At 35.3% G+C, this 20961-nt stretch overlaps 1 protein-coding gene across 1 annotated transcript in view; it reads right to left on the bottom strand.

Annotated features, from left to right (window-relative positions):
- Positions 1-1114: 1114 nt before the first annotated feature.
- LOC104494678 (dynein heavy chain 8, axonemal-like) overlaps positions 1115-20961 on the bottom strand; it is a gene marked incomplete at both ends in the record, with an annotated part of 64347 nt that continues 44500 nt past the window's right edge. The window contains 14 exons of the mRNA XM_010137542.1: positions 1115-1327; positions 2304-2471; positions 4239-4415; positions 6129-6232; positions 10075-10193; positions 10581-10807; positions 11388-11552; positions 11956-12109; positions 12429-12559; positions 14277-14399; positions 14817-15009; positions 18007-18170; positions 18725-18834; positions 19374-19587. Coding sequence (XP_010135844.1) covers positions 1115-1327; positions 2304-2471; positions 4239-4415; positions 6129-6232; positions 10075-10193; positions 10581-10807; positions 11388-11552; positions 11956-12109; positions 12429-12559; positions 14277-14399; positions 14817-15009; positions 18007-18170; positions 18725-18834; positions 19374-19587 — 2262 coding nt within the window. The remainder of the gene's footprint in view (positions 1328-2303; positions 2472-4238; positions 4416-6128; positions 6233-10074; positions 10194-10580; positions 10808-11387; positions 11553-11955; positions 12110-12428; positions 12560-14276; positions 14400-14816; positions 15010-18006; positions 18171-18724; positions 18835-19373; positions 19588-20961) is intronic.

Raw genomic sequence — 20961 nt, forward strand, 5'->3', positions numbered from 1 at the left:
AAAATATTTAATCTGAAATCTATGTCGCATATATACTGCAGATACATTTTTGTTATAAACAATGCAGTACTCAAGGTTCCTACTATATATTGTCAACTTTGTTTCTTTCAGAAAATCTTACATTTGAAGAAGCTGTTAAGCGAGTAAGGTTTCTGACCGGTGCATTTTGATTGGCCTAGAAGAATAATCACTTAATCTTCTTGCCTGACTATATGATTCATTATTTTTTCATTTGTACATTCTTTAGTGATCAACAATCACAACAACAGGAGATGGGAACAGAGGGCTGAGAGCTAACAATACAGCTTTTACCCTCCAGAAAATGACAGTTCTAAACCACTGAATTTTCCTATTGCTCATGAACTGATATTTATGCTGACCAAAGGAAATTAATGAAATCTTTTTTTTAATAGCCCACCTGCATTACTCTTGCTTTTCTAAATAACGCTTCTACCAGTGACAAAAGACGTGGAAAAGATTTGGAATCACCTTCAGATGCTTTCCCCTTTCACCTTTTTTTTTTTTGTAAACTGTACATGTAGGGATTAAATACTTGGTTTAGAATCCAAATTCAACAATCAGGCTTTTGAGTTTCTATATGATCTTTGCCTCTGATAATTTTTTTTATTCAAATATTGACAAACATCAAAAAGAAAACCCCCACTAAAATAAAAATTACTCTTAAAAATGTTTTACTCAGTTGGTTCCCACTAATGCAACATAACTCCTTTGTGGATGGGATCTCTGAATCTTTTCAGAATACCAGTATTTGGGCAAGAAATCAGTCCTCCGCTCCCTCTAAGTTAGCGTGGAAAATCAAAGAAGGTAAAATAGCTGCAAACAGAGGTTCGCAGGACTTTTTAGAGAAGGAATGAAGATGCCAGCACAACTTTTTGAAAACAATTACAAAGTAATTATAACAAAACCAGACTGAAAACATCTTTCTCTGTATGCAGTAAACCAAAGCACATAAATTTAATCTAGGCTAGTTTTTTGTTCTGTGGCAATTATGTCTGAATATTATCTAAATATATTTTTCAAATCCTGTTACTACTGAAGTAAGTGAAATTAAATTACCTGGAAAGCAAACACAAAGCCAGAGGTGTTGTATTACCTTAAGAGGTAAGACTTCTCTATTCACAGCATAAAACCTTGCCATGGCTTGTGTCCACGAGAGGAGTCCTGCCACGTTACCACACACCTTCCTACCGTAGTCCAGTGTGTAGTCTTCCATGCTAAAGTAAGGCTGGAGTAATTCTACTGTCTCTTCGTTGATGGAATCCTTAGGAAACTGCTGTAGAATCTGCAAGAATGGGCCGCTCATAAGCTGCAAAAAACAACACAGGATACTTACAAACTATTTATCCATTGTACATTCAAAAGCTTGTTCATAGGTGAGTATGTTAAAAAAAAGTTTCTACAATTCTTCCGTAAAAAAAGCGAATTCGTAAGATAAAGCCTCAGAGCTACATTTGTAACTTATCTAAAGAATGCCAAAAAACCTGCTTATGCATTTGAAAAATGTGTTCTAAATTCTTCTGGAAAGGGAAATCATTGGTTTTGACCTTTTTTTTTTGTGTTACAAATATTTAACATGTTAAAGGCAACTTGTGGACTAACTGCTTATCCCATTTCATTATGTCAGTGAAAAATAAAAGGTTTTGATGATTTCTTAATTCCTGGAAAAGCTTAAATAAAAAGTATTCACATCCAAAACTTGTAATTTTTCTTCATTTGGATGACAAAAAATTGAGACCATAATATTGGCAAATTAGTAGCGGTAGAACAGAATTTCAAGAATGGCAGGAGAAGGTGTGGAAATAAAAGAGTATCCTGAGAGAATATCAAAGTCCAGAAGGAAGAGATGGCTGTCTGACCAAGGACTTCGGGCCAAGAATATTGAAATGCAGAATGAGGAAAGGTATTATCTCTAAATCAGTCTAATAGTCTTCCAAACAGTCAAGGAGCCTACACAGGAACCGGCAAGACCCCGAGGAGAAAGAGGGGTTTTCCAGAACACCCTTATCTCATGTATGGCTGATGCAATTTGTATGATTTAGTGATTTGTCATCAGGCCATATGCCAGGAACAGGACAAGGAAAATCTACTGCAAAAGCCTCTAAGCAATTCACCCCCTACTTGCTACCAAATAAATTCCGTTTCTATACTACACCTATCTTAAAACCGTATGTTTGCCTTTTTACAAAATTCTGTGATGCTGTTTCGAGTAACCAGCATTATAAATTCCCTGATATGCACGTTGCTATTACTGATGTTTAAGAAACACTGAAAACTCTACTTACTTTTAGTGATTCTCCCCATGATGGCTTGCAGCAAGGCTTTTCTGTATCCATGGTGACTGCATCTACTTGCTTTTGGAATAGTAGCAGACAACAGTCCATGACCCTCATAATTAGATGAGGAGGCTTTGCGAGTTTCCTAACAGTAGCAATATCCGCTGGTTTGATGGTCTGTTGGAAGGAAAATGTAACAGCATTCTGCATCAATACCATTAGTCTACTTTCCCATTCAATATCTTGACTTTAATATTTGTTTGTCGTACTTCTCTCTGAGGCAAGTTTGTAAGGTACAAGGTACATACAAAAAAGTGAGTAACTGGGCTTACATTAATAAATTCCATAGTTTCATGAAACTTCAAAAATTTAAATGAATATATACTAGGCAAGAGTATTTTCCTAATGCTAAAGACATCACTCAAAAATCAAAACTTAAAAACATGGAAGAGCATCATTAACTTAAAACTTGTCAGTCTAAATGACTGAAAATAAGTATATTATATATTGTAAATTGCAGAGGAGTTAATTTAAAGCAGTTTCTTTGGAAAAATAATATTTAAGATTTTTAAATGTTGTCATTTTTTTTGAGATGGATTTAGTTATTTTTGCTGGATTTTAAGTTACAATAGGTAGGAGATACTGCTTTTTTTACTTCATTTTCTAGTAACATCACTGACTCTTCTTAGTTCAATAACCAAAGCAGAAATAATAAATGGTTGCAAACTTCAAAAATAACAAAGTAATTGGTGTCTACATGCATGCCACTACCTGTCTAGAAGGAGAAGTTACACACACATTACAGAAACCACAAGATACACATTTCATAAGGGAACTTTGTGACCCTTCACTTTCATTTATCTCATTATCTAAATGTCAGTGGAAGGGCAAACAATGCTCCTTTTCTGGCTTTTTCCGCTCCGGATTTTTTGTAACATACATTCTGATAACTAACAGGTGGCCTTAAAAATACAATTCATCACTGATTTCTGATTCCAGAGTTCTTTATTTTTTAATTGTTTAGAATAGACTAACAAAGTTATGTAGTACAGCAGTGCCTCCAAATTTCTTAACCCTGATTCCAATCGCCCTCAATCTGCTTTATTTCCTGTTTCTCTCCAAATCATACGAGGTTTTTTGGTGAAGGAGAAGACCACCTTTTATTTGTCTTGAAAGATACAACTAGGTGAGAGGGGTGGCGCACCTCTGCTATAAAGACAGGCTGAGAGAGTTGGGCTTGTTCAGCCTGGAGAAGAGAAGGCGCTGAGGAGACCTTAGAGAGGCCTTCCAGTACCTACCGGGGGCTCATAAGAAAGATGGGAACAGTCTTTTTAGCAAGGCCTGTTCCGAGAGGACAAGGGGTAATGGTTTTAGACTAAAGGAGGGGAGATTTAGAGTAGATATACGGAATAAATTTTTTACAGTGAGGGTGGTGAAACACGGGCACAGGTTGCCCAGAGAGGTGACAGATGCCCCGTCCCTGGAACCGTTCCAGGTCAGACTGGACAGAGCTCTGGGCACCCTGATCTGGTTGCAGATGTCCCTGCTCACTGCAGGGGCGGGGGGTTGGGCTAGATGATTTTTGAAGGTCCCTTCCAACCCAAAGTGTTCTACGATTCTGTGAAGTTTGACGAAAAACCTTTCTTTTAACACAGGAAGTATTCTCTTGAATTCAGAATAACAGTTAGTCTAAAAGGTATTTGTAACTTTTGGAAAGATTTACACATTCATAATGATCAAGTATTAGGGTGGAAGCAGAACAAATATAATAAAATAATCTCTTAAGGCAAAATGTAAGCTCCATAAATATTCAGAAACTGTGAAGAGCTGGTGACAGCAGTCAAAATCAAGTGAAAACTGCATGCTGGTGCTCGAGCTTTTCTTTCACAGGTGAAAGAAACTAGTTAAGTACTAAACTAATCAAAATGTAAGAATTCTATTCACATTCAGCGCAGCTTCTGCTTCTTCTAATGCTGGTTTAGCTGCCTCTAGTTTACTCTCTGCTTTCACTTTTTCTACATCAATTTCATCAACAATTTTTTGTGCTTTATCTTTCACACTTTGGACTTCATTCTTTACTTTAGCTGCAGCTTCAGCACTTTCTGTGACTTCTGCTAGTACCTGGAATTGATAATAAAAATATAAAATGTATAAATCAAAATAGTGGAACGAGTAATCAAGTTATCAGACACAAGAGAAAATAGATATGTAAAGATTATATAGAAAACTATAACGCTTACCCTAACTCCTGTTATATAACTACAAAATAAAAAATTAATACGATTGATAGAATCCCCACAAAGAAACTAGTCTCTCAGCAGGTGTTGGGTAGTCAAAAAATGAATTATTTTGATAATGGATAGAGGACATTTCAGTGATTTTTAAAGCCATTTTTTTATCCTATGATGTATTTTTATCCTATTTCAACCTATAGTTTTTCAATACAAACGGTATTTGCTTTTTTCACTAGAATTCTGCAGACAAAAATAACAATAGTATAGCTAATTAAAACTAACGAAAGATGGGAAACCTTTCATCTTTCAAACCAGTGGCAAACCATTGGAGAATGGTCAGCCTCTTTGACTTCTTTAGTCTGAAAAGACTCATTTTTACTTAGTCTATTCAAAGAACACCCCCATGTGAATTCACAAAATGAAATTATCCATTTGTGTCTGGTTTTTCTGTACACATATTTTTAATTCTCTTGTGCATGTGTGACATACAGTTGGTATCAGAATGGTTTTTGACCAGTATCAGCTATAGGGTCAAGGCTGGCACTCTGTATCTATTTGTAAGAACATAAATAATGCTCTCAAATACTTGTGAGAAAAAAAGACAGATAAAATCCCCAAATCCCTCTTTTCTTTTGGTGTGAAATCCAATTCGAATTTCTATAGGGCTCAGTATACTAAGGAAAAGAAAGAAACACATAGAATATGAACAATATTAAATGTAGTTTAAATAAACTTTTATTTAACTATTGTTGTTTTGTTATTTGTCCATATGTCTTCTGATGACTCGTAAGTAATGCCCCATTGAAAAAGATGACAACTAAGAGGCTGAGTGAGTGATGGCCAGAGAGCTATTTCAAAGTGCATATCAAATATAAATATTAAACAAAGTTAACTATCAGTGTATTCGTCATACTCCTGAAATGTCAATATAATTTCATCCTTTTCTGTCATATTTTTCTCTCTTATGAGATTAAAGGCCTTGAAGAATGAAGGCAGTCCCTTAGCCACCACTGGCCACAAGTTGGCCCTCCACCGCATATTAAATATGCCCCATCATAGCATCTGTGATATCTTTCAGGAAAGAGAATGCCTATACTGGTACCTTCCCTAACCTACCTTCCCAGAGAGTCATTTCGGAAACTAGATTTTGACCGTATCACTAATCTCATGAACAAGTGAACACCTTGTTAATGTAAAAGACAGAATACGAAATGGAACTGTGAAATAGTGAGGTCCCGTTACGTTCTGTTAACTTCTAATCTGCAAAGAAGTGCTCATAATCCCAAATGTAATAAACATCAACCAAGCACACAAAAAACCTTGGAACAAAAAATGAAACCTGATGCTTATAGGAGGGGATAAGGAGTGGGAGGAGAACAAGGAAGGCACTCAACCTTACAGATGCATTCTTAAAGTGCCTCACTTTCAGAAGCAAATGCTGAATGAACATGCTAGACAGATGACTGAAACCTCGTTTTAAACCACAATGAACATTGTTTTGCTTGTTCAAATTATAAAAACATGCTGCAATAGCACATTATCCCACGATATATCCTGGCACTATCTGCTGTCTTTTGCTATTTAATACTCAAGTACTTACTTTATCTGCCTTAAGAGATGCCAAAGCCAGATCCTTTTCTTTAACAGCCAGCTCCTGAGAGAGTTTAGCAACAGATTCACTGGTCTCCATCAGCTTAGACAGACCTATTGAAGTAACAGGTAAAATTCAGAAAAATGAAAACTTTTTTTCCTAGTTAAATAATACAATCTAGCTCTAAATCCCAAATGTCTTGTACAGCATGTTCTCATTTAAATTTGCATCACGAGAGAAAGTGGGTGTAAGCAGTCAAAACGTCATGATTGTGCCTACCATTCACATTACATGGATATAAATAAGTTCACAAGGTGCAAAATAATTTTAAATAAACTTGATTCTTCAAAAGAGAAATCCATATTTCTTAGTTTTAGTTTGTTATATCTGTAAACAGTACCTAAAAGTGTATAGCTGAAATATTACCTGCAGTAAAACCCACCCTTAACTCATTATACAAACTCTTTTTATTTAAAAAGAAAAAATAAGGGGCGTTATGTCAAGGATATGTTGTGTCAAAGTCACAGGACAATCAGAAAATCAGACTGATACTTCCTTTATATCATTGCAAAAGGAAATAACATAAATATTAGGATCCATAACTGCCTTCAAATAGGGAGTTCTCTCTAGAGAGAAATGGGATGGACTGGAGTCACCAAAAGTGGTCCCAAAGGTCCTGGCAAGGTTACAAGCTCCAGCTTCTGCGTACTGTGTTTATCCGCTCTTCATCCATCATAGCTATACTGTGTGCTGAAGCAGCCATCCACAGAGGTTGTGCAGCCCTACACTAAGGGGTACGCAGAAAGAGACGAGTTTACTCCCTCTGCAACTGATACACACTCAGTCTTTCCCATGCGTTCTTTTTTTCACTCCTCTGTTACAGATTTGAGCACAGATTTGTGGCTACACCTGAGCTCCACATTGCATGCTGAAGCCTCTCTAACCTCTCCACTCTTCTTCGTCACTGAATTTTAGAATCTTACAACTTGTCTGAAAGCATTCCCTTTATCTCCCTTTCTCCCCAAGAGCTAGACACAGAGCACACTTGCAATTTTGTATTTGATGTGTAATGTTTCTCTGGTTTTTGTTACCACACTTCACTCAGACAAGTAGCGCATTTCTTGTTCCTCTGACACAGCGGACTCACAATCAAGCTACTGCCATTCTAGAGGTTCTTTACTTTATCACCAAAAGATGAATTGTTTTTGCCATTCTCACCATAAAGTTCAAAAGTATATTCACTGAAAAACATTGACTGGGAGAGAAAGAGATGTTTTAGAATGCTTTCTTTTCTTAGATACACGCCACTTCCTAAAATACTCAGAAGGGATGTAGGTACATATATGCTAACGTTCTATCTCCACCTCCAAGTCCTCTGTCAACAGTTTCCAAAATGGTTGTTACTTCACTATATATATATAAAAAAGTTCTGAAAGAGAAGCTATGAAAGGGAAAGTGATACCCTTTGCTGCATTATCTTTCCCTGCTATAACCCTAGAGTGAAAAGAAAGAAGGACAAAGAATGGGAATATGCAGAACAAGAAGAATTGGAGAATTTCTGTTGCAAACACGAAACATTTATAGCTTCTTCAGGTCCCCATACTTTCAATCACAAGAAACTTTACAATGGTATCGTGACAGTAGATAATTAGTGCTTGTAGACCTAAATAAATGCCTGATTTGGGCATTAGAAACAGGAATAGTATTCTTCAGAGGGAACCTTACTGGTATCAGCTACAACTTATCATCTAAAGCAAGTTAAAAAGGCACCATATATTTTGATCCTAAGAAAGAGTCAAAGTATTTTGCAACTTGTCTGAATAATGACCACAGAAAAGTAGAGAATATAGAAAATCTTTAGTAAGATACTAAACCACAGTGCTCTTAGCATCTCAGGGATGTCACTTTTAATTGGCAGAAGATCTACCAACAAGTTGCTCAAATGGGTAACATGCACACTTCGTCAAAGCCAAAGTGAGGTCTTCTTGCAGAACCACAGTTCTGTATGAAAATACATTATCTACACATGTGGTGCTCTACCAGTGATTCACCAGACGGACTCTGAGAGAAGACACAAGACATTAAGCATTCAGAAATAATAGTAATTGTCACTGGATCTCAGTTTTTTCTTCATCTATCTTACAAGGTTTTTCACCCAAAGTGACAAAGCAGAAAAGAGATTACCTCAATCCTTCAAAATATGTTGCTCATATTGATACTACAGTGCTTATAAGCACACTTTCAGTGTGTTCGAGCCAGGGACTTTTCTAGAAATCAGTACTGAGTGAGGTATTTCTTACAAGTTTGTTGCTTTACAAGCATCTTGAAGCGGCTCAGACAACACAACATACAGGAAAAACATTTAAACGGGAGATGAAAAGAGTGACATTATCTCAGCTGAGTTTAATAACATAAAATTTAAATCCCCGATCAGGATTATCTCCTAACAAACTGAAACAACTTTCAAGGTTAATCTTTTTAACCTTCTAAATCTTTTTGACATTAAGTGTTAAAAGACTGAGGATTAAAGGATGGATGTGTGAGACACTAAATAATTAATAAAAAACCTTTTGAGAAAGTTCCTTAGGATGCAGTAAACAGTGGAGCACATTTGGAGTCAAGGATGACTAGATTTTTTGTTGGTTTGTAATACAAGCGAGTGGGACTATTTGGAATATTTTCTAACTGGCATGAGTATTGCCCATGGGCTGACAGACATGATCGTCAATGCTGTAAGATGCTGCAGTCAAAGATGTACTTGTACGTGGTCACCTGAACACAATAATTTTGTTTTGCAGATGATGCAAGGAAATAGCAATAACAAGTGAGATGCTAGGGAAGTCCACGTGTGAAATTTTCTTGACAGTGCTGAAGCTACTTTGGTTACTACTTTTAAATTATTTTTGAAAATAGAAGAACTGGAGAAATAACACTAACCCACCAACCCCCCATCCCGCCTCAGAAATCTTAAAGGCTCTCAGACTTTATCCCTGTCTCAAGTAGGACTAATGAGAAGTTCTGATTTCTAGAACTGGCAACAGATATAGGGAAATTTGCATAATGTGAAAATATTGAGGATCACTTATTCCTCTATAGTCTGCTCTAATTCAGCAAACAGTTTGTGAATAAAATAATTATCTACACATTCTTATTCTATTCTTTTCTTCATGGGAAGTGTACCCGTTGCATTATTCATTATTGTCTAAACGCTACATGCTTTTATCTTCATATGAACAATCTTATAATGTAGAATTCTTTATTCTGTTCGATTGATATACAGTATCCTTTCCCATAAAGACAAAGTTTCCTAAGTTTTTTCTTCCTAGATTTACCAAAGCATGTCCACATGCAAGCCAGATGATAAAACTGGAAATATATTCTGAAGCCATCAATATGAGATTAGAATAGTAACCTAATGCCAAAAATCAGGCCCTCTCAAACAGATATCGAAACCTAGGACATTTCAATCACACTTGTCTGTATTTCAGATTCCTAGTTATAAAATGAACACAAGTAAAAGCTACTTATTCTACAGCAGAAATCTGAAATAAATAAACAAACTGTAAAACGCTCAGATAGGATAGCAAGAATTTCTATAGACAAGTCCAGAAGTAAATTAATAACTGTGGCTAGAGCTACCTCTCTCTACACTAGTAAAACAGATGGTCTTTCTGGCCATTTTTAGGTCCTACTTTCTATAACAAATGCTAAATTGGAAATATTAAAATTTAACATAATGCTGAGATGAATGATTAAACTGGCAGCTTCTTTGAAGCATTTTTGTAAGAGAATCATGAGAATTGGTGATAGCTGGAGAGCTTGGAAATGGTCCTTATGTGCTACCAGTTTTGGACTGTGACCCAGCAAAACGGATTTGAAGTGATCACTGAATAAGAAGTCTAATATGAGAAACAGAGCATACACAGAAACAGACAGTTATCCCTGTACTGCTCACCAATTTGCATACGTTGGGCTTGTTCATTAATACTCTCTAACTTTTCAGTATAAAGCTCTTTGTAGCCATTGATGAAAGAGAGATAGGATTTAGGTGTTACATAAGCTTTTCTTCGATACCTAAAACATAGCATATTTGGAACATCAAGTTAGTACGTATTTGTGATATGGACAACCATTTGCTTACTTCCAGTGAAACAAAAGATTATATAAACCAAGTCTTTAATTCAGTCAGAGTCAGATTTCTTCATAAGGCAAACTCGTATTTCCAACTACATTGTTTTTATCCACATAACAAATGTTAAAGATTATTGAATAGTGGAAATGAAGCTAATGAATTTGCAAAATAACAGCAATTACTTTTCATGGCCTTTGCATATATTGAGATAGGAGATTCATTTCTGTATTAGCCTTAAAACACACGTAAGTGTGTGATTCAGGTAACACAATGAGTTCAAAGAACAGTATCAGTAGTAACACTCCTGAGACTAATTATTTCATTATTACCTTTGGAAATAATTCACACAGCTTTCTGAAACTATATCATGGAAGAGACCCATGGTTTCCACTATTTGTGTTTTAACTGATGCAGAGCAGACCATATTAAATCCTGAAAGAAAATAACTGGCTACAGCTACAAGAGCTTCCCTGGGCCATCGACTGAACCAATCCATGGTGCACCCCGATATGAGACCAGGAAACTTCAGAGAACGTGCACGGAACTTCTCACCAACCTAAAAAGAGTATCATTGTTAATTTACAATGTGATACTTGATTAGGCCAATCAAAATGTTTCGTACATATAAACAACTACATAGACTATTTTCTTTTCTTGCTCATTTTCTGCTTAGAACACCCTGCAGAGTTTTTTCTTTTATGTAAGTATTTTGCTACATTCCCAACATTCAATATTTCAACAAATTTGAAGAAAGACATTCAAGACAAATATAATAAATGTTTCTTTATATATTCAAACTTCAATTAACTTATTTTAATTTCCATTAATTTCTTGTTTTCAAGTAACAAGCAATTACACAAACATACATTAACTGATTTGTATTACAAAAGAATATGCCAGGAGGAAAAATAAAAATTACTTTAAGATGTAAGAAATTATTTCATTTTTAAGTGTTTTGGTTTTAAATTCTGACAACTGTACTATTACTTTGATTATCTCAGCAGTTATAGCCAGACTACAGTAATCTTTTATGTGTCTTTAAATCTTAAAAGTACAAAGCTTGAATAATCCTGTCACACTTTATAGGACAGTTTGCCAATGGAAGTAAAGAAAACATATGTGAAGAAAAAACTTACTGGAGAAAAGCACAGGACAACATGCAAGTTCTTCTTCGCCCGAGTTAAAAAATATTCATAAAGATTATCAAAAGTAGGAGGGCACCGAGGCATCTCTTTTTTCATCACGGGTATTAATCCTTGGGTGATTTCATCCAATTCATCCCGAGTAAATAAATTAGAAATCTTTTTATAAAATTAAAATCGGTAAGAAAATAAATTGCATGGATGTAATTTCTATCGATTTTATAAATATTTGTTTACATCTGTATCTCTTTCTGCATATGTACAGTTTAGACAGATTAACTCCATGAAAAAAAGGAAGTCTAACTCATAAAGAATACAGCTCTTGACTGGCCAGTTAATCCTCACGTGATAAAGGCCACTGATCTTTTCTGGCTTACACTGAAATAGAGACAAAAGAACTCCGTAACAAGAGCGCTCCTTATTTCAAAAGTTGAGATACTTTAGAGTTAATCATTACTGATTCTACAATTCATTACCAAAACAAATAGAAATAAACTAATGGGAACAAATTCTGCAGTTTCCTGCTTCTAAAGCACGTTGCCTGTTATGCTGAGACTCTTACCTCGCCTGAAGACAGCAGATTATTTACATATTCCAAAAACGACTCTTCTTTTATTTCGTTATCAGTGAAAATAAAAGTGACACCGTGTCCTTCTACTCCAGCTGTTCTATACAATACTTTCAAATCATCTGAGAGATCGCTTACATTATAGGATCTAGGAAGAATAAGAAGCATTACCTGTTAATTCAAACCAACTCAGAATACCATTTACTTTTCAGATTATAGTGAAACATCCTCTGAAACATTAGAGTGCAAACATCCTCTGTAAACACACGTATTTTGGCTCGCGAACAGGTAACACAGGGTCCGGCTTCTTTAGCTCAAATGATCCCATGTTGTATACAAGCAGATAAGAACTTATTGTTTTCTGCATTTTTAAATGGTGACAAAAAGAAAAAAAAAGTAAGGTTGTGACTGTGTAAAGAAAAAAGCAATGGCATGAATTGGATTTATTTATTTCTTGCATTTCTTACCTGGTTAAAGTGATCTGAAATATTTTATAGCCAGCAATAAAGGAGGCCAACCTTGAAAGACTTTGTTTTCCAGAACCACCAACTCCAACAAGTAAAGCATTTCCATATGCTGTTCGAATTATCCGGGAAATCTATATAGGAAAAAATGAAACAAAAGCTCATTAATAAATTTACATTAAAATGTTAATTAGCAAAATTTAAAAATCTGTTATACTTTCTACATTTTACTTATAAGAGTACAATGTAAAGATTATTAAAAGGATACTTGCAGAAAATTTTTCCTCTCAAAAGAACACTTTTACATTCTTCAGGAATTTGGTATAGCTAGTGAGAAAGCTGCATGTAAGAATATAGAATGGTTATAACCAGTTACACATAGGATTTAAATACATCAAGGGAGACATTCTGAGCTCCATTTAATGTTGAAGGTATCATCCTGAACGTGTTTAAAACTATAAATAACAAGAACCTTTTATCTGGAGGAATAAACGTAGTACATTCCTAATTTTAAGAGTCTGAAAGGCTTGGACACATTCGAACTATCAGTTAGTGTTATCTTCTATTTCATCTATCGTCCTCAGTGTTTCCTTTGAGAGAGTTCTCTTGACAAGTCTCCCAGACACAACTGGATTATAAATTTGTTATGTTGTTGGTTTTTTATACATCTCCTGTATATACCTCACATCTTCCTTGGTTTTATTATTTGTTAGTGCACTATTCCTTTTAAGATGCTAGAGTTTGTTTTGCTTCTCATGTCAATTATTCACAAAATGCAAAAGATTGGCATCTACATGAAGCCTTTGAATTCTGTTCATTTTTTCCTTCAAAAAAATGTTCGTTTTATGCACAGTTCCCTCTGAGACTATCCAGATAACTATATTAAAATGGCAATATTAATATTGATAAGTATTAAAATGTGAAATTACGAGGGTGACTAAATTTACTGTCACCATAGAGACAGCGGGGCTCCTTTCTACTAACTGCCTTCATATCTCAGATATTCTAGTTAAAACTTGCCAACGATACAAAGTATCAGAGACATTCCAGGCCTTCTGCAATTCACCTAGCATCACATGAACTGTATCTAAAACCAAAATTATTTTCTTCGATTTAAATGCAAAGCAAAAAAAATGATTTACTTTGCTTGAGGTAGAGAAGAACCAAACACCTTCTGTGTTGTGGCTTCACTGTGGCTTCTATGTGTCTTTCAGTAAACAGATCTTCAAGTTAAAGTAATCGCTGAGAATATTAACACAACTTGTTACACCTGAGAACAGCGCTTCAAACAAATCTCATGCTTAGCATTTTGTTCGTATTCATTAATTGGAATCTGACTTCAGATGAATTCTTTTCATCTATCTTCCTACCTGAACAAGGGTTCAATTGATTGTAAACTGAGATGTTCCTCTACCCTACACGCTGACTCTACGGCAGCCCTGATTTATATTTCTTTTCTTGTCTCTTATCCAGTCATATTCTACCTCATGTTGTTTTGGTCACAGGTACCTTCGAAATGTTCTCTGAATTTTTAATGATTAAAAATTGTTCTACACACAAAATAGAAATGTGCCTCTTTAGCACCTCACCTTTTCTTTTGAGGAAAATCTTCATACCTCTGAATACATAGAAGTTTAAACAAATACATAAACCAAGGTATTTATTACAAAATGTGCAAATGGGTAAAATGACTGTATCTCTTTCCTAGTTCTTGAAAACGACTAGGCAAAGATAGCAAGCAGGTTTGGGGATAAGAATAGCTTTTCAGAATGTGCCCACCAAGCATAGCTTGTCCAAATCAAGAATGCTGTTGCAAGAGTTAAGCTCAAAAAATGTTAACAAACACCAAACCTTAACAAGATGTGTCACTGCATCCTTAAAAAACACCAAATCAAGAAATGATCCTCTAATATATTCATTGTATTGTCTCTGATACATTTGCAATTTTTCACAAAGAAATTCAAAGCTCGGAATCTGGAAAAAAAAAGATCAGTAATAATACCAGAACAGCCCTTCAGAATTTAAAAGTGCACTGACATTTTTAGGTGAACTTGAGTTCATGTATTTGCCACACATAATAAGATTATCTTGTTAATTCACTGTAGTGACTGTAATTGCATTTAAGTAGAAATTTTCTGATAAAGGTGGGGAAAAAAGGAACAAGGAGAACAGGAATGAATAAACTACATTATATGGCATTACTAACTTTAACATCACCAAAATGATTTATTGCATACTAACCAGAAAAATCTAGATATATCTTCACAAAAAATGTGGTGGGTATTCAATGAAACATTCTGTATGATGAGAGTTCAGCAGTATAACACTTTATAATTAAAGGGAAAAAAAATATAAACCAGTGCCTAGTATTTCAGGTATAAAATAAAATACCTCCTCATAAATTTTCGGTGGTTCAAACACAAAATCTTCTGGTTCATCACCAGTTGGTTCAGGCATCTCCCGTAAAAAATCTACAAAATATGGTTCAGCTTGGAGAACTTCTGTTAAGTCTGTGTCCACGTATTCCTCAATTGCTTTAGCAATATTTTTATCAAACCAGGCTGTATCTTCAGGAGTAATAAATCTAAAGATCATAGGTAAGCACAGTTTAAAAAAAAATCAGAAACCAAAAAACACAACCAAACAAACAGAAAAACCCAGAAAAGTGATTTCTAGTTACATAGAGAGAAAAAAATTCATTAAATAATAAAAAAAGGTAACCTTTCAAAGAAAAACACTAATTAGGCAATACATATTAGAAAATAGTTACAGAAATTGATTAGGCAATATTCATAGAAATTAAATCCTTTCATACTCTAAAGTATAATAATCCATCACATAAAACATAATCCAAAACATAAAACAAATTAATTTTGCAACTTTCATTTAGAACTAGGCAATGACAGGCCATTACATTTCTCAGATGAGAAAGGATGAAAAAGGTTGCATGATTTCCCAGATAACCCTTGCTAAGTGACCCTAATTAGGTTATTATGGCATTGTGTATGACACTGCAACGAGACGAGGAACAGGGAATGGAAGACAGTATATGTCACTACGACCTGACTTTGTTCTCAAACCCTCTTACACCAAAATCCGTAATTAACAGAGGAGGATATACACTACAGGGGGAAGAAATGCAGACTGAAATGAAACAGTCTGCAAACACAAATACTAGTGTCTAGATTTCATTGTTTAAACAACTGTATCTGCTTCCCTTGATAGGTTCAAGATGGTTTTAACACAGTAAAAATAATACAGTAAAGCAATCAAGAATGATGCTCAACAGAAACTGGTAAACATAGAAGGCAAGAACCACCTCAATCCCCGAAAAAGGGAATGCCAACTGTGAATGTCAAACTACAGGGGAAAAAAAAAATCTTCCTTTTCAGTGATACAGCTGTGAGGAAAATCGGACCAACCTGAAAAAGCTGTACACAGTGCTCTGAGTTTAAAAGCAAGACAAAGAATACTGAAGAACTGTGGTGCAGAGACAGTCTAGACACACATTATATCCTTTGTTATTGTTAGAGTTTTTTAGTTACAATATTATAACGTGACCACAATGGAATCTAAAAGCAGCATGGAAGAAGAGACTCCATGCCTACTCTCTCTCTCCCCCTCTAATAGATAAGATATCTGTACAAATATGTACCTGCCATGCATTTGTAAATGCCTCAAAACAACTTAAAAAATGTAAGAACATTTCAGTAAATGTCAGTGATATTGCAGCTGACTTAAAAGCAGAAAATAATACACTCAAAGCTGTATGACACTTTTGCATCAGTGGACGTGATCCTAACTTCAAATTCCAACTAAGCATTTCCCCCCTTTTATATCAACGACTCTCCATTGCCCACACAAATGCACAGACATCAGTTTCAGGTGACTTGTAAGTTTGTACAATATGCAGCAGTTCAAGTGGCAATACCAGCACTGTTAGACTTTGCAGTGGATTTACCCTGAGCAGGCTTGCTCAGATTATAGAGACATAACTGTTAAAGTCAGCAGAAAACTCTGGCCTTCGTTTTTATACCATTGACAACTGGTAGATAAGATTTCCTGCAAGTATTTTCTGAACTCAGTGTATGTATCTAAGCAGAGAGGAAAAAGTGAGCAGGATTTTCAAATTAGAGTTCCTCTGGGATATCACGACTGGTCTTAGCAGCGATCTTACTTCTTTGGCTCTTGACTCAAGTTTGTGAACGTGCCTTCCTGGGCAAAATGAGAAGTCACCTGCCAGCTGATTTAGAGCTCTCATGGAGGAAAAGGAGGGATTTTAGAAGAGACAGGTAGGGATGGTAAACAGAACTGGTTGACAATAGTCTATGTTTTGTTTGGAATTGTTTCTAACTCGTATCTGAAATGGAGGGCTCTGGTTTCATCCCCCAGTTTTGGCAATGTGTAATTAACTTCGAAGTTTTACATATCTCGTTTTGTTTCTGTTTCAACTGAGTACATACAAGTCCATATATCAGTGTATACTTTGGATTTCATTTTGTCCCTTTTATGTTTTCAAAACAGAGATAGAATTTCTTCTATTTTTTTTAATACACCTTTGCTCTTTCCTTTATGTTGACAGGCTACTAAAATAATGGAAATTAAGCCTCACTGTGCTTGACTACAATGCACTCATCATGTGTACACCTTGCCTGTGCACCAGACTGCATTTATATAGTCAGCAACTTCAAATAAATCCCATTTTAGACTTCTGCAACTATACTGAATATTGAAAAAATTCTGGTCATGGCAGGTAACCCCTAAGCACTTGTCATTTCAAGGCCTTTTAGTCTAAACTAAAAGTAAAAGCCATATAATACGCCCTCTTGTCTCCATGGCAAAACAGTTTTCATTCCTTTCATTTTGTGATAGCTTTATAAAGTAAATGCTGTGTAATGAAATACACATAGATATTTTTAAGAATCATTATTATTTAACTTCAATGCTTTAATTACAAAGCATTAATTTCATACAAATTTTGAAGGCTCCTTCTCAGGACATCAGAATAAGAAATAACTGTTTGTGAAAATCCACAGTATTGGTGGGTATATGTCAAGATTTTGCTGGCACCTACAGTACTACATCTAGAATTTCACAAGAAATTGAAACTCTGTAAACACAAAAATATTACTGGATCTCTAATACATCCAGCTCATAACTGTGTCTGTTTTATGAATATTTTAAAGGCAATTTAGAGGAGATGGGCCATTTTTAAATCATAGGCATACAACACTTTTTTCCTGTGAGGGGATCAAACCAATTTTAAATTATTCCCTGTAAATAAATGTAGGACACTGGAAAATCCTCGTATTTTACTAAGGAGCTGGCTGAGTGTAGCCGAAGGTAAGTGCAAAACAAATGTAGGTTAGAGTGTAGAAGATGCCTATATTTTGGGCTAATCGATCAGTGCACAGCATGACAGTTGTTGGGATAATACCCCAAGGCAGACTGCACGTAAAATAAGAAAAAATTTTTCATATTGGCCTACAAAGGTTTGTCAGATTAAGAAGTTTTACAGACATATGAGCATAAATGATGTAAAGGCTAACCCTGCAAATACAAAATTCTTTAGTTATTTTACCTGTCAGCAATTACTCGGGTACATTCGTGTTTAAAAAGTGTTAGGAGGGCAATGCTGTTGTTGCATTCTTCTGCCTTTATCATTAACATTCCTTGCCAAATTCTTGAGAGGTCTCGAAGGTTGAAGATATAGTGGAATTTAGCTGGTGTAGGCAGCATCTTTGTCTAAAGAAAAATATTGTTAATATTCAAAATCAGTAACATTTAGAAGGGAGCAAGAATAATATGAATTATAAATTTTTAATAAATAACACATATAAAATGTATGAATAACAAACCTATTAATTTTCAACACATAATACTGTGGGCAAACTCCTTCTAAGAAGGCATCAAAAGTATCTTATTTGTTTGGAAGTAGGATCTAGCACTAAATGTAAAATCCCAGCTCTTATAATGTGTAATTATTTTATATGTTGCTCTGGCCTTTATAAATTAAGAATTATAATTAATAAAGAATTTTAATCCCTGTTCCATAGCTACAGTGATTAAAGCTTTGGGTAACATCAATAAAACTGTAGGAATGGATTGGTATTTCCGTTTAACTGTCTCGTATACTAAAATCTGGTATTTTCCAGATTGTATCTCCAAACCTTTTTTAGCGCATCTTTCTCATTTTTTTTCTTGTTATAGAAATGTTCTTAAGGCATATATGCCTAAATTACACAATTGGGCAACTCTGTCCAGACTGATTGTTACAAAAATTTCTCAGTAATGCATACCTTTGTCCACTGCCACAATATTCTGCTTGTTGGGACCAATTTTTTCACCATACCACATACTTCAGGACTGAATTTTCTACAGGAATGAAAGTATCCACAGCCAATAATACCTGAAAAGATAAAATGCAATATACAATTAATCTCAAATTGTAGAATGTAATAAGGTAGGTTGTGAGCAAGACATTTAAGTACTTAAAACACTAATTTGCTTTTAAATTACAGATAAAATAATTTTGTCTCTCTTGTCCATCGATTTTCCGAATTAGCGTAGAAACAATTGGCTCTAAGAGCTGTCTTTTAACATTATACTCTGTTGTCAAAGTTAACAGAATTGCGAACTTTAGCAAGAGAGGCGTTTTAGACAGTGCAGAGGGGGAACGGTACCCTACACAGTAACAGCAGTGCTCATATTCTTCCAGGAAATGCCACCACTTTCTTATTATTTCGCTTGTCCAAGATTAGAAAGACAAGCATTTAAAGGGGGAAATTTCTCTTCCATGGCATTATTTTTGCTATATTACAGCTTCATTTTTTTTACTGGAAGTACTCTGAATTTGTACGATAAAAGTAAGAAAGAGAACATACTTTTATACATTTTAAATCAATTCTGAAAAAAAACCAAAACCCCACACTAAAACAAAAGAAGTACCAAAAATTTTGTCGATGGATGCATTAGATGGCAATGTACAATTGAATACGCAAAATTGTCTTTTTAACCGCTGGGGAATATCATTACAGCCTCCTCCAGGATGTATCATTGCTGCTATCAGTTGTAAATCTACAATTGTAGTGAAGTCTCCAGGTTTATCTAAGCTGTACATTCCTTTCATTTCCATCATCTGACGAACTATTTCATTTGTTACCTGTAAGTTTATGTAATTTGTATAAATTAGAAATTCAAACATGAAAAGAAGAAAATATACCCTGATAATTTACTTTCTTCTTCTAACTACCACTAATCCCTAGAGAGAGGTTTTTACTTTAAACTCAGGTCAAACTGACTTCCTTATTCATATGGGAGGTCTTAATTTACATGATTTTAAAGAGCATGAAAATTCTTTCAGAGCTCTACTACAATATATCAACACAATGTGTTTGTATTCCCTTGAACTAAAGTTAAGGCAATGAACTGGAAAAAGAAATTGTTGTCTCCCATATGTTGCCGCTGGACATTTAGCTACAGATGTTCAAATTATACTTTTCAGTTCTCCCTTGGGCTTCCTTTGAAGTGGAACAACTTGTTCTTGTTTGAAACAAGAAGCTACTTATTCTGACAAGGTTACTCTCTCCACTCTACAGCACCCGTATGGATCTGGAGGCACCAGAGTTTGCTTCCATAGCCACTGCTCCAATCATATTCAGCAAGCTTGATGTGCTTACATACCCCAGTAAAGCCACGTGATATGCAGCATGGCACCAATCACAAATTGTGATCCCATTAAAAATAATTCATCGATGCCTTGGGGCCCTAATGGAAGACCTACTGGAGGTCCTTCCATAATGGAGATGCTTCCTGTTACTGAACACTGCCTGGGACTGTGAGGACTATTTCTGAAACATAACCACCTATGTCGTAGACTATGGTCAAGCATCTCAGTGCTGTGGGTTATTCAATACTAGTTTCAATGAAAAAAAAATTTAAAGTTCAAATGAAAGCGAATAATGAATATTGAAAACCAAAGAACTGATTTGTATTAACTTTTTAGGTAGATGGACAGGTTTCACTTCAGAGACACTAAAAAACACGTTTGGCTTCAATTTTGACAAAACCAGCTTTCTTAAGTGAAGAGAAGGAGCTATTCAGTCTAGATAGACTCACTCCTAACCATACTGCCACATAAATACACGTCCAAGCCTACTCTCATGACCAGGCCTGTCACTCACACTGCCAACAATCAAGCTCAACGCTACAAGCAGCTTGAAGCCAAACTGTGAGCTTCACAGAAGCCAGAGAGCTTGAGCGTTCAGAAGGGCTTGGAGGACCTGGGTTTCTCAAATGTTATTTATTCTGAGCAAATGAAAAAAAGCAATGGTAAGCATACTTAGTCTTTATGTTAGCATAGACATTCCAGAAGACCTAGCGTCCTGGGATGGAAATACTCCAGATGTACTATGAGAAGGAACTGTGAGACACATTTGCCTGATTTTTGGGTCAGTAAAGCCATATGAATGTCACCCAAACTGTAGATGGGCTCGTCAAAAGTAAAAAACCTTTAATCCGCTTTGCAAGCCAATGT

This window comes from Buceros rhinoceros, unplaced genomic scaffold (genome assembly GCF_000710305.1).
Source record: "Buceros rhinoceros silvestris isolate BGI_N320 unplaced genomic scaffold, ASM71030v1 scaffold9686, whole genome shotgun sequence".
NCBI classification, from domain to species: Eukaryota; Metazoa; Chordata; class Aves; order Bucerotiformes; family Bucerotidae; genus Buceros; species Buceros rhinoceros.